At 44.9% G+C, this 13,272-nt stretch overlaps 1 protein-coding gene across 1 annotated transcript in view; it reads right to left on the bottom strand.

Moving 5' to 3' along the window:
• Nucleotides 1-678, bottom strand: part of SCUBE1 (signal peptide, CUB domain and EGF like domain containing 1) — a 228,838-nt gene extending 228,160 nt beyond the window's left edge. Inside the window, exon 1 of the mRNA XM_026864497.1 lies at nucleotides 631-678. Coding sequence (XP_026720298.1) covers nucleotides 631-678 — 48 coding nt within the window. The remainder of the gene's footprint in view (nucleotides 1-630) is intronic.
• Between the last annotated feature and the right edge of the window lie 12,594 nt (nucleotides 679-13,272).

Genomic DNA, 13,272 nt, shown 5'->3' with positions numbered 1-13,272 from the left:
TTTTTTTTTTTTCCTGACAAATTTCTCACGTTTTATTTTTTCTTCTCCTGTTCAAACCCTGAAAGAAAATTTCAGTTTGCAGATTTTGACTAAAAAAGTGAAACAACTTCCACAAAACAGCAGATATTTCAAGGAAGAGGAAAGTTATTTGAAAACCTAAGAAAAACACGACTATAATTCTAGTACCACTTTTAAAAGCAAACACTTTCAATGTTATTTGCTATCTTACATCTGCCTTTCTCATAGGAAGAAATATTTTGGAAAAAAAAAAAAAAGAAAGGATTTTTTGGGGGGTTTATTCCAGTTTTGTGGGGAGGTGTGGGGGGAACGGAGGGTTTTGGAGGGAAAAGGCGGGTGTCGCCACGTCAGAATCCTTCCGCGGGGCCGGCGGCTGGTGAGGAGTCGGCGGGCGGCGCTCTCACAGGAGGCGAGATTCGGGCCCTGCAGGGGCTTTCGACCCTTTTCCCCCGTTATGGGTCAGAGTGAAAATAAATATTTTCAGGACCTCACAAGAAATGCCTTCCGCTGCCTCTTTCCCGACTAAATATCTTGAAGAGCCTATTTTAAAACCACTTTGGATAGGAAATAACCAAATTAAACACGGTATTTACGTATTTCTCACATTTTTACCTTGGTCCCAGGCATTAGGAAGAATGTACGGTGCAAACGCTGCGTCATCACCGTGGTACCGGAGGGGAACTTCTCTTTTACATCAAAACCAGCTATTTCTAAATTCTGATTGAAACTGCCCTTTGTTTATATTTTAATGAAAAAAAATGACATTTTGACACTTGGGCCTAAAAAACCCGAGGATTTCCATCAGTACTACTGACTCATTTTGAAATAACGAAATATTAATACATAGAAAAGGGGAAAAGCTGATAAACGAAGCCTGCAAAGCAGATTCTTGATCCTTTCCCAAAGCAAAAAAGATCATTTCACTCATTAAGTATTGATTTAAATGAAATTGATTTGAATTTAATGAACAAAATGAGATTTTTGGAAGCAGTACTTAAATGGCAAATTTCTGGCCAGCTCTGTCAGTTTTGCTATATCCGTGATAGCCTGCAAATTTCTCAGTTTCAGGGAATGTTCCTTTATTTCTTAACACTTTTGAAAGTCTGTTCCTCCCTACCTAAATAAGAAAGCATTAATTATGGCTGTGATGAAGAGAGTGGTGAGTAGGGGCTCCCATGCTTTCTCTTCCAGCTTTCCATGCCCAGGTTTACCATCTGCTCCTATCGCCGTGTCCAGAGCAGCGCTGGCTCCGCAGAGTCCCACCGAGTGGGGCGGGTTGCAAAGTCACAGCTCCCCGTGGCCTCTGCTGGGGTCAGTCTGCGCCTCTACCCACGTGCTGCTTCGAACCACCCCAAGGCACTCCACAGAGAGCAAACACTAAACTCTTCATAAAGCGGTTTGGAGTTTTGGCCCCACACCCTTCCTGGAATAAGTTATGTTTCAGAGAGAAAAACGTTGCCAGAAGAAAATCATTCAGTGCACTGATTTTTCAGCACAGTCCTAAAGAGTATTCCAAGAGGTTAAAACCACTGAGCTGAATGAGTTTCTTATCGTCCATTATTCCTTTTAGATAAACACATACCTAAAACAAAAGAGTATCTGCCTAAATTTAAATATTAATGAAAAAAGCCTGGGTTTTAACTTGCCTTTGCTTTTCAAGCCTTTAGAACGTCTATATTCAAACTGTTCTCTGCAGTCACAAAAGCTGAAAACCAGCCATTTCTGAGGGGCTATCACCAGGATGCCAGCAGCCGAGGCGCCCGGGAAGCGCCGCGGGTCCCAGTGAGCTGAGAGGTGGCACGGGGCGGGAGCGCCCGTCAGACCAGGGAGTGACGGGGCACAGGCCGGCGTGGGCAGGGCGAGTGCCCCGGGCTGGCGTCAGGGGCCCGAGGCCCACGCAGGGCGACGGGGGCAGCTTTGTGCATCGGGAGCTCTTCCCGCAGAGCCCCGGAGCGAAGGGGGGCCCTCGTGGCCTTCGGCTTCGGGGCTGCGGTGTGCTGGGCGCCCTCACACTTGGCAGGTATTTATAAGCCCCCTTGTGTTCAAGCGGGGCTGGGGACCCCTGTTCGGAAGAAATTAATACATTATTTAATTTGGAAAGCTTGCTAAATTCCTTTTTTTAGCTCATTACACTTCACTCCCCAGCGAGAGCAGGTCTGTCATTACAAGTAAGACTGCTTTGATATTTACCTGAGCTCAGAGAATGCCATTTCTCAATCTTACTAAAGACGACAAGTAATAATTAGGAGGGGGAGCACTGTCTGAGGAATAAAGGATAATAACAAAGGCAGCATTGCATCTGTTGTTAAAATACTGAAATAAAATAAGACTAGGCTTGTACCATCCCATTTTCTCTTACAAATAGTATGGATTTAAGGCTGATTAATCTCTTGTATGGTGTTATCACCGGCTTCTTTAAATGCATGCTCTTGCCAGGTCAGGTTTGGGAGATGAAAGGAATATGTTTATTTTAAAATTTCTGTCACAACAAAGTTAGAATAACATGGGTGCCTGTGTGTGCACCTTCCAGGGAATCACGTGTCACACCCATCCACTGCCTCAGCTGAGATCTGTGGACAGAAAAGATGATGCTTCTAGGGGAATCGTGGGCTGTTGGGAGCATCATTCCAGAGGAAGGCAGCGTGTTTCAAGAAAATAAGGAACGGGAGAGGCGGCAGACCAGAACCCAAGCACTGTCTTTGTTCCCTTCCAGGTATGGGGTAAACACAGGGGTACTCCTCTGTGACTCTGCTCACTCCTCGTCATTTGCCATAACTGTCTGATCACAACTCTCTGGGTGCAGAGCCTGTTCCTCCCCGTGAGTACACAGAGTGCCTGGGATGATGGAGTTTTAGTATCAGCCTCAGCTTCCATGCTCTACTCTAATGCAAATAATAAATGAAAAGCTTATTGTGCCTTCACACTGAAGACAGTGCCTCAAACACAATCATGATAAATGCAAAATGATCTTTCTCATTTTATCCAGGTCTCTTTTTGTTCTGGCAAAACCACAAACAAAGCAGGAAAGAAAAAGAAGGTAAAAATAGCACGTTTAGTCTTGCATTCCTGGTAGGACTTTGATGACAACCACACACAGTGGATTATATATACTTCACTTCCCAGCTAATAACATGAACCATTCATTCCTTTCCAACAGACTACACATTCCAAAAATATTTCATGTATGTTTAATATACTGATTATTTCCTCCATCGTGTTACTAAAGGCAAATTAAATATACCTAATAATCCCTTCCAGTTCTATAGTCCCTTTCATCCAAAGGTCCCAAAGCATACTACAGTTGTTAATTTGCCATGAAAAACACCCTGCCATGGAGCTGTGTGAATAAATGATTTTGGTAGCTGAATCTCAGACACTTTTTGCTTTCAGTATGACCCACAGTAACACTTTAGGCTTTAGCAAAAGGGAAAACATTCCTTTTCGAGTGAAAGGAAACATTCTGTTTGACCTGCAGTGTTTTATTTCTGAGCGTTTCTGAAGAATGAAAACGGGGAAAGAACTGGCCAGATTCATAAGGGAAGTTGATCAAATAAAAGGGAGATTATTATTTGCCCTTGTGTAGTTTAGTTGCTAGGAGAATTCTGGAGAAAAAGGAAAAATAAGAAAGGGGATTTGAAGATGGGTCTGTTTCAGGAAACTGTCTTCTCTTTAGCTGGGGCTTTTCCAGGAAAGCAGGGAATCCACTGCCTTCCCAAGAGCCAGGCCTCAGAACTATGAGCTCAGTTTTGCCCCCTCAAGTACTTTAGGTACAAGTTTAAGGGCTCATCTAAACACCGCTTAGAAATCCTTTGCATTGCAACCCAAATCGCTCAATTTCTCTACTATTTAGGTACCTTTTTGCCCAGTTCCTGTAGTTTACTCCCCCTTTTCCTCCTCCCCCTAGAAAACATTTTTGCAGGGAAAAAATGTTCACCCTGTTCTATTCTGTATTTGGTTTCTTTTTAGTGGGAGCAAATCAAGGCACAAGAAGATGCGTGACTTGAAACCAGTCACTAAACTTGGTGCGAGTTTCTAACATTAACGTCAGCGAAAGCTGGACGGCATCCAGAATCACTTCTTGGCAGACCCGAGGCAAGACCCGGGGTCCTCCCTTGCAGCCTTGAGCTGTGACCTCGCCACAGCACAGACGCCTCAGCACAGTTGCAGAGTTAAGGGGTTTAGGTTTTGTTACACTTTCATTTGGGTAGTGATAAGTATTATTCACTTGGTAGATGTTCTTTTATGTGGTTTAACATTGTGGGAAGTAATGAAACAGAATTAAGGCTAGTAATTAGGAAAAATGTAAACAAATAACAAATTAAGGAAGCTGGAAATTATTGCCTAATATACATACAGAATGTAATATGAATTCTGTATACAAAGCCCCAACTTTGTAAAGTCTTCTGACTAAGCATCCCTTTAGTGGGTTTAATTTTAGTACATATGCAGCACATTTAATGACATTTTCTCTCAGATGCTATTGCTTTGTGATTTGGGTGTCTTCAAGATTCATTTATCTTCTAATTCTAGTTGCTCCAGATCCATAATCAGGGCCCTCTTATTAATTTGGGCATGGTGCAAACGCTGAGAAAGAATCAGACCCTGCCCCACAGAGCTTACACTGACACCCTAACTCCATCTTGTTTTCTTCTTTAACCCTGAATTTTAAATACTGCTCTCGTTATTGTCTATATTTAGCCAAAGCCAGTTCTGTAATTCATTGCATCTGCAGTAAAATCCAAACAACAGGAAGGTTATGTGTGCACAGCCCCCTGTTCTGTTTTGCGGTGTCCCGTGACGAGTCACGCTTTCTTACTGTAATCACACTGTAGCTAAAGCTCTAACACAAATCAGGGATTGGAAAGATGTGTTTATGCCACTGCCATTTCATCTATTTTTGAGAAAGCGCTCAAATCTTTTTACCTGCTACAGCTTTGGAAAGCTGCAGTGCACTGAGTTCTCGCCTTTGAGAGGATTTGCACCAGTGGAACTAAGTGGAGCTTCTTCCAACTTGCAGATCTATTTCAGCAGCCACCAGCTGTACTGCCCTGAACACCCATTTTGCTTTGTGGTTTGAATAATGTCCAAATTTCCATGTCTCAAGTGAGTCTTTTTTTTTAATTTTCTTTTTGTTTAGTCTTGCTTTTATGAAGCACCCAACATTGCTGCCAAATTGAGTCAAACTGTGAGAGCCCTGGAGGACCTTAATAGAGTGCCCAAGTTCTGTGTTTAGACATATTATTACAGCACCCCTATTTGCAAATTGCCCTGCCCGTGTATCAGTGACTATGTGTTGAGTGCTTGCCACTGTACAAAACACAGACACAGATGTGACCTCTGCCACCAGAGCTCTTTGTTCTTTCAACAAAAACAACAAAACTGAGAAAAGTAGTATCCGACTTCTCCCTCTATACGCTGGTACAGAGCTATTTTTTCAATTGCCTTGTGCTAAGTTATAAAACCCCTCAAATCTACAGACCAGTAGAACTTCTTGAAGGCAGTTTGCATAATTGGGTATGTTTAAAGGATACATGCACCAGTTTCTTTGCAGACCTATTTTGGCAGGTCTGAACAACAACAGAAGGGAGGGAAACACCTGATGCCACCTTATACCCATGTAATAAAAAATAAATTAAAAATGGGTATTATGCCTGTGTAAACATAATCAGGAGAGTGCTTATATACGAACATATTACACCCCATAAAATGTGTTGTAGGTAGGGCAGTATTACCAGGAATCACAGTGCAAGAAGATAGACAAGAACAGCAACAATAAACCAGCTTGAGATTAATATGGTGCCTACAAACGTTAGAAGACTCTTGCTAGGCCTTTTACTTGTGCAATTGTGTTCTCAGTGTGCACGTCTGTCCCTCCCAGAGCACCTCCGCAAGTCATTAACAGCTTCTAACCAGAGCACAGGGGTTCCAAACCAAGTAACTGAATTCTTACAACATCGGCTAATTCAAGTGATCAAAAAGCCCACAATTGCCTCTGCTGAGGTGGGTGTCATTTAGACTAAGATATTTTTAATGTCAAGTATCCATGTGTGTGAGTGACTGTACAGATGTCTCAACCATGAAAAAAGTCTTGGTCAGAGACTGCTCTTCATCAGAGACCACAGTACATCGCCACAAAGCACCGGAGCAGTTCTGATATTGAAGGAACAGGTTGTTTCTTTTGGACATTTAACATCATCAATGGCAAAGTTCAGAAGAACAGCGAGGTTACTGCAGGGCGGCCGAGGGAGCTCTGGGGAGGAGTGGGGCTGCAGCATACACCCAGCACCCTGTCCCGGGCACACGGGTGGTTAAAGGAGGGGCAGCAGGGAAGGAAGATGGCCCATACAAGTTGGTAAAAGTAGGGTGTTTGCAGGGTTCAAGCTGGCAGACAGGTCCTGAGCGCTGAAGAGTAACAGGAATGAGCTTCTGCTTGGTGTGAAAAGCCAATGCAGTGATTTGAAGTGGAGGGGGAAGAGGCCGGACTGAGACAAACAAAGGACTGTGGCTTCTAATGGCTTAGCTCAGATAAGGGAGGTTCCTGTTACAAAGCCAAAGGATTTAGCAGATACATCTATGATAAGAGACACGGTATGGCAAGGACCACTGTTTTAGCAAGAGAAGAAACCCATGTCACATTTTGAAGAATATTTGGCCAAGTGCGAGGAGGGGGAGGAATGAGGCATCAGACCATGCTCTCCAGTTGTGAGCCCCTTGGACTCGTTTGGCTCCAGTCTGCTTGTTGTCCGATCTCTGCATACGTCACCTTCCATGTAATTAGCAAAAGCAGTGACCTCACCTCTGCTTGAAGGAGAGTCGGGTGTGTGGCACCCCTCTCAAACAGGGAGGCACTTAAAGATTCATTAATTGTCTAGAAATACTACCAAGTCTACCTTTGCTAGGGGGAAAAGGGCTGTGATGAGATTTTAGTTGCATGGGATGACTGCTCTGCTGAAATGTATACATTGGGTTTTGGCCAAAAGCCATTTGAAGAGTAGAAAAGACAAAGCTGCTCAAAAAGCATATAAAAAGGGAAAGAGAACAGAGGAATTACCTGCTTTGAGAAGAAAGGGAAAGTTCTGCAGAGAAAAATGAAAGGGCAAAAGTTAAAAATTTAAATTAGATATTTAGGGTGAGATTTCAAATAAAGAACTGCTGATTTCAAACATTGCAGGAAAATGTCAGGGAATATAGGTGTGGGGATACACAGGGTCACGGTCCGAGCTGTGTGTACTGACAGGGAACAGGGATCTAGGAGAAGGAACAGGGAACTCGAGGTGGCAGGCAGCCACCATGTGGAGAAGACAACATGAAAAGAACAGCCACTTCAGCTGTATGCTTCAGTCAGAAGTAACTTGAGAGCTGGAGTCTCTCAGAGTCTACAACAAGGTGTGGAATTAACACCAAGCAGCCTAGCTTCCACTGGGACTCGAGTGTGCGCTGGACGGTGACAAAAGCAGCAACTCAGACAGAAGGATCAGGCTGGAGAATGGAGACCCTTGGGAGCACACAGCAAATTCACAGCGGCCAGGGTTAAAGATAAGGAAAATGCAAAGGGCTGAGTATTTGTTCTGTCAATACTTAGGGGGAGAAGGGAGACAAAACTAAATGAACATAAAGGCTGAGGAAGACACTTTTCTTATATCAAGAAAAGTGATGGGAAAAGAAGTGAAAAGGTGGAGCTGAGAAGATTAAAGTAATGAATAAAGCAGAAAAGGAACTGATATTTCAGGGTCAGCAGGGAAAGGTACCTTGGGATCTCATTCTGAGAGATAGTTTTTGTAGGAGAGATGGACCAGTATCTGGTGTGAGAGCAGCTGAAGCAAAGTAACAAGAGGCAAACTTCAGCACCACAGGTGGGATCAACCCCCTTCTTTGTTGAAGCAATTCTTTTAAAGAAACAGTTCTCACCTGCCTGAGTGGTGGTGTAACTCTGAAAAATGAATGGGTGGCATTTTCTGTTAGAAGAAATACAGTTTTCAAGAGTGCAAAAATGAGTGTAGTTAGCATTCCCCCTTGTAATACTATATAACTAAGGTTAGCTTACTCACCTGTACATAGTGCATTTGACTTGAAAACAAGTTGACTCAGTAAATTCTCTTGTCATAGAAAATAGTGAGAACAACACGTTGATGACATCAAAGCAGTAAAAGATTGTATTCTAAATGTTCCAACATCTTTGACACATTTCTGAGGGTCTAACATCACTGGATGATGTTTCTATTTTCCAAGATAACTGTATCATCTTTCAAGCTTTTTCTTGGCACTGAACAAAAATGTTCCTACTGTGGACTTTCATCTGCGTTTGTCCCAATTCCTTAACTTGAGTGCGCAGGTTCCACTTCCCCCTGTGCCAGGACTTTTTCTCCCACTATTGCTCATTTGCAAACAACCAGATGACAGACTGGATCCAGGCACAGAGGAGAGAAACTATTTTCTAATTCCATCACAGCTATTCTAGCAGGTAACGCGTGTGTGTTATAACCCCTCTTACCTGCCAAGCCACAACTCTGGGCATCGCAGGGTGTTCCAGTTTGGAGGAAGAACGGGTTGGTGGAGTCATCAGCTAGTTCTCCGCTGCCATCCTGCCTGAACAGAAAAGGATGCAAATAGCAGGAGGCTGTCTGTGCTCACAGCACCAGTCATCTGGCACAGTTCAGCCCCAAACCCCTCTTCTCTGCTTTTGTTAGGACCATACTCCCAATACTTGCTCATTCTGCCTCCTTCGCTTTCTCTGTTTTCCATAGCCACCCGCTGCATTCCCTCCAAAGGGATTCCCACTGAAGACTCTGGGGCCACATCCTGTGAATTCCTGAACAGCTTTTCCTGTCTTTGGTTCTGGACGATGAGCTTTGGATTGAAATCTCCATCACTTCTGCTGCAGTGTTTCATGAAGGAGCTTTACAGCTTCTTAGCACTTACTGGAAGTGTAAGGCAGCAATTAGGATCAGATTCAAGGCAGTTCATAGCCACATCTCAGTTAACCTCACTCATCACTGCAGCTCAGGACAGAAGGTTGACACCTATAAGTCACCTCCAAAAGGAAATAAAACTTAAGGGAGTCCTTATAGAAGATTCATTACAAACGATATCATTTTAAGCAGCTGCTTCCTACCTTTCTATTGGGATGCTTTCGTGTGCTGCTCCAAGCCAGTTGTACCTTGTGGCATCTTTCTTTGGAGTGCTCCATTCCCCGCCCAGACGGGTTTTGGGCTGCTCGGCAGGACCCCTTACAACCGGCCCCTGAACAGCGTCTGGTGGAGGAGTGGGAACTGCTGGCTGAGCCCCGCACTGCGTCCTAACGGAGGGAGCTGGTTACTGGAGCAGCTTTACCTGTCAATCTTGAAATAGCAATTCTCTCCTTTTTTAGGATGGTGAAGGGAGGAGAATAATCTTAACTTTGGAAATGCTCTCAGCTGGACATGACAATTTATTTCCAAGACTGAACCCCAGGCTACCTTCAATGACACCGCTTGCATCCACATCACTTCTGTGTAGGGTCCCATCCAAGGCTTACTCAGTTCAAGTCAGATCTGGCTCAAAAGCAAGATTTGCAGTTCAATGGAAATTTGAGGGGGCTTTTTGGATTTGATTTCAATCCAAATCAAATCTAAGTGAGATATTTTCAGGAATTCTTCTGAACTGGAAGTTCCCCAAACCATTCAGCTGCTCAGTGATTATCACAGCTAAAATGAGCATTGACTTCACAAAGCAGCGAGAGAGACTCAAACTCCCAGTTCCAAGTAGTTCCATCTGTGATTTGCTCTGTGGAGAGGACATGATAGTCTCCAAAGTTTGCCAGAAACTCAGAAGCTGTCTTAGATCCAGTGAAACCGATCCGGGCTCAAGATGTTTCAAACAAATCTTTGTTTCGGGAGCAGCACTGCTGCTGCTGCCGAGTGTCATCTGCGCACCCCTGATGTCCCCAGCTGAGCAGCTCCCAGCTGCCTCCGAGTCGCAGTGACAATGGGTGTGCAAAGGGCTGGGGGACACCGGGCCTGGTCCCAGCACAGCACCCACACCCAGGAGCAGGGAAGTACTCCTGCCTCACACGCTGCAGGCATCAGGAGCGGAGCCCAGAGGCTGTCTAAACACATTCCAGCAAGCACAGGACACTTCGGTTTCTCTTGGAATTAAAATCTCCTGAATGACCTAAATAACTGTTACTCTACAGTAACCCCAGGTAGAAGGCTTCCAGGAGTCTCCAGCCCCCAGCCAAGATGAGGAGCACTAGCCTTCACTCCTACAAGTTCAGAAGGAATCCAAAATGCCAACTCCTGCCTCGTGTCGGTAAGAGCCAGCTGAACCGCCAGCATCCACTCCGAGTGCCTCTACTGCCTGATCACGGGGCGCTGCACCAAGAGGGCCGTTATTTAACAGATTTCCTACGGTCTCACAAATTGATAGAAACACGTTTGCTTCAAAATTTCTTCCCTGACCTGTGTATGACCCACCCCCAGAATTCCATGTCTAGTTCTCCCTCTCTGGCACAGTCTGCTGTCCTTTCGTCTGTGAGGGAGCAGGGCTGTTCCCTAAAGGCAGGCCCAGTCAAGGGCAATGCTTGGGCCACTGAGGCAGGGCGTGTCCCACAAAACTCAAGGGATGTAGCAGGACAAACCTAGAGGTGGTGGCCAGGTCCAAGCAAGAATCCAGATCTTAAGACAATACCTTGATGCTGGGGCAGGTCTCAGGTCAAGCTGAAAGCCAGTCCCTAGGTCAGGGTTAAGATCAGGTTCAGCATCACCAGACAGGTCCACAGCAATGAGGCAGGTGCCAGGTCAAGCCAAGAAGTCAGCCCATGGGCTGAGCCAGATCAAGAAGCTGATAAAGCACAGTGCAACCCCTCGCTTCTCCAGCAAAGCTCAGAGAAAGGCTGGCAGGCCAGGGCTGGGCTTAAATAGATCTCCTGGGCCCAGGAGGGTGGGTGGAGGCCTCAGGTGAGGCTGGTCAGGGTCATTAAGATTTATTAGTGCACTCAGGGCCCTGACAATGCCCGCCCAAGTAATCTTTATGCCATTTGTGAAGTAGTTTAAAAACCTCAAGCAAATAATAATTACTAGTCCTTATTCAAAAATACTGGGAAGATCTGCTTAGCAAAACACTGCCTGACAGAGGCCTTCCCTGTCTCTTAACAGTTCCTAGCCACTTCTTCTGCACTTATTTTGTAACTCGTGCAAAGGAAATCATACCGCTTTGCTACCCCTCATATCCAGCAGTTTTCAAATAGTGACATTACACTACAGCCTTCTTTTTTCAACAGATCCAGAGCCAGCTAATCTCATCATCTACTGCTTTCTCCCCATCTTTTATACAGAACTTGATCCTAAACCCTGAGCCACCCCCCTGAGAACAGGGTCTTTGCTGAGGCATGCGAAGGGAGAGACGATGTCCCAGGAGAGCAGCTGCCAGTAGCACAGTACTCTGCTATCAGGTTCTCTCTGTGGGAATCACTTGGGTTCTTGGGAATCCCCATAGCTGCTGTCCCACTGGACTTCCACTTCTGCAAGATACAGGGCGGGAGGAAAACAGTCACCTCTTCCAAAACACGCTCACGCCCCCGAACAATCAGTTCTTTGCTCCTGGCTTGTTTAGGCTGGCCTTTGCAATCAGTCCCAGGGTGAAGCTAGCTGGAGAAAGCATCAGCAGCAGTCACTGCTAAGCCTGAGCCCACGCTCCTGGGTTACAACAGAACCGTAGCACTGCGGCTGGAGTGAGCTGCCCCTCTGCTTTGGAATTGAAGGCCCACTGCTGCTCCATTCCCATCACAAGCTTCTTGCCATACAAGTAGCTGTGAACATGTTCTGTAGTTTCAATCACTGGCAGAGCATATGATAATTTTTCCCAGGAGAGTTTAGCCATTGACTCTTAATAAACTGTTCTCAAGTCATTTACATCCCTGTATCAATACCCACTCCATAAACACTAGCATCTGTGTCTAATTGAAAATGAGGTTTGAAGCCCTGGTCAGTTAACAAAGTCAGAACTTCTGAATACTAAATCACACGCTGACCACTGAAGTAACATTCCCTTCCTACCCCTTGTATGCAAAAGTTATGTAATGCTGCGAAACACAGAAATAAGCCTCCCCTGGTAGGACTGAAGTCCCACAAAACTGCACATCTGGAAGTCTCTGGGGAGCTGGCTGGTGTTCAGAGGTCTGAAGAGCAGGATTTCACTCCTCACTGTTCTACTGCCAGGCCCGAATTCATTCTTTCACACAATTCCTATTGCTCTGTGTGCAGTTTCAGCCCAGCAGCCTCCAGCTGATCCCAGCCCATTTGTAAGTATCTCATTTTCTTCAGAGATACCAGCGTGTGCTCAGGGTAGTATCTGGCTGCAGCGAAGAGTCCAGGAGTAGTTCTGGAGCAAAGCCTCCTCTGGTGGTCCCGCAAATGTAGCTGCCCACTATGAAAATCAAAGGCCATCTCATGGAAATGCTGCAAACCTTGCTTGCAATAAAAGCATTTTTTTCTAATTTTTAGGGCCAATTGCTATCACCAATCTTTTCTTAATATTCAGTCTGAAAAATCAGATTAAATTTTTACATGGTCTGGGGAATCTTCTATTCATGGTCACTCAGAGAAAGCCTTTGAAAGTGTTTTCAAGGTAGTTTCTACACAGAAACCAAATCGGCTTTGTTGTTTTTTTTTTTTTAACAAGAGTTATGGTTGACACACAAGAACAGCTGAAGGCTCAGTTATGCTCTTCTGAGATGTTTTTTCCATGTCCTTTGTGGCCTCTTCTTTGCTTGATGGCAAAACCAGATGAGGTGGCTGTTTGCTGTGCTGTTTCTCCCTCTGATGGCCCGGAGCTGTTTGGAACACTGCAGCCTCCACCTTTGTTGAGTTGAAGGGAAAAGCAGGACGCTTAACCAGGGCTTCTGGGCCATTTCCCAATGCCTGTTTAAAGCAAGTACTGTATTGGGACAAATCTAACAGAAACCTTCAACTCCATCTCTTTAGTGTGCCTCCTGTACACTATCTGTTTTTACATTATGGGTTTACATTTTTATATTTTTCTTTTTGCTCTTTGCTACACATCAGCCGCATTATCAAATGTAAAACTTCACACCTGCTCCAGAGCTACTAAAAACGTAACACGTAAGATCCTACTGTCAACTTTGTCTAAAATTTGGTTTCAGCCAGAAGTCCCTTCCTCTGGAGGGCTGCCGTAACACTGAAGGGTGTGTAGTGTGGCAGGACACTTTGTTCACGCCAGTAGATTACTTACTCCACACTAACAGATCTTCTGAGAATT

Source organism: Athene cunicularia (genome assembly GCF_003259725.1).
Source record: "Athene cunicularia isolate RWA chromosome 1 unlocalized genomic scaffold, athCun1 chr1_part2, whole genome shotgun sequence".
Classification (NCBI taxonomy): domain Eukaryota; kingdom Metazoa; phylum Chordata; class Aves; order Strigiformes; family Strigidae; genus Athene; species Athene cunicularia.
This window is presented reverse-complemented; position numbering and strand designations above follow the sequence as displayed.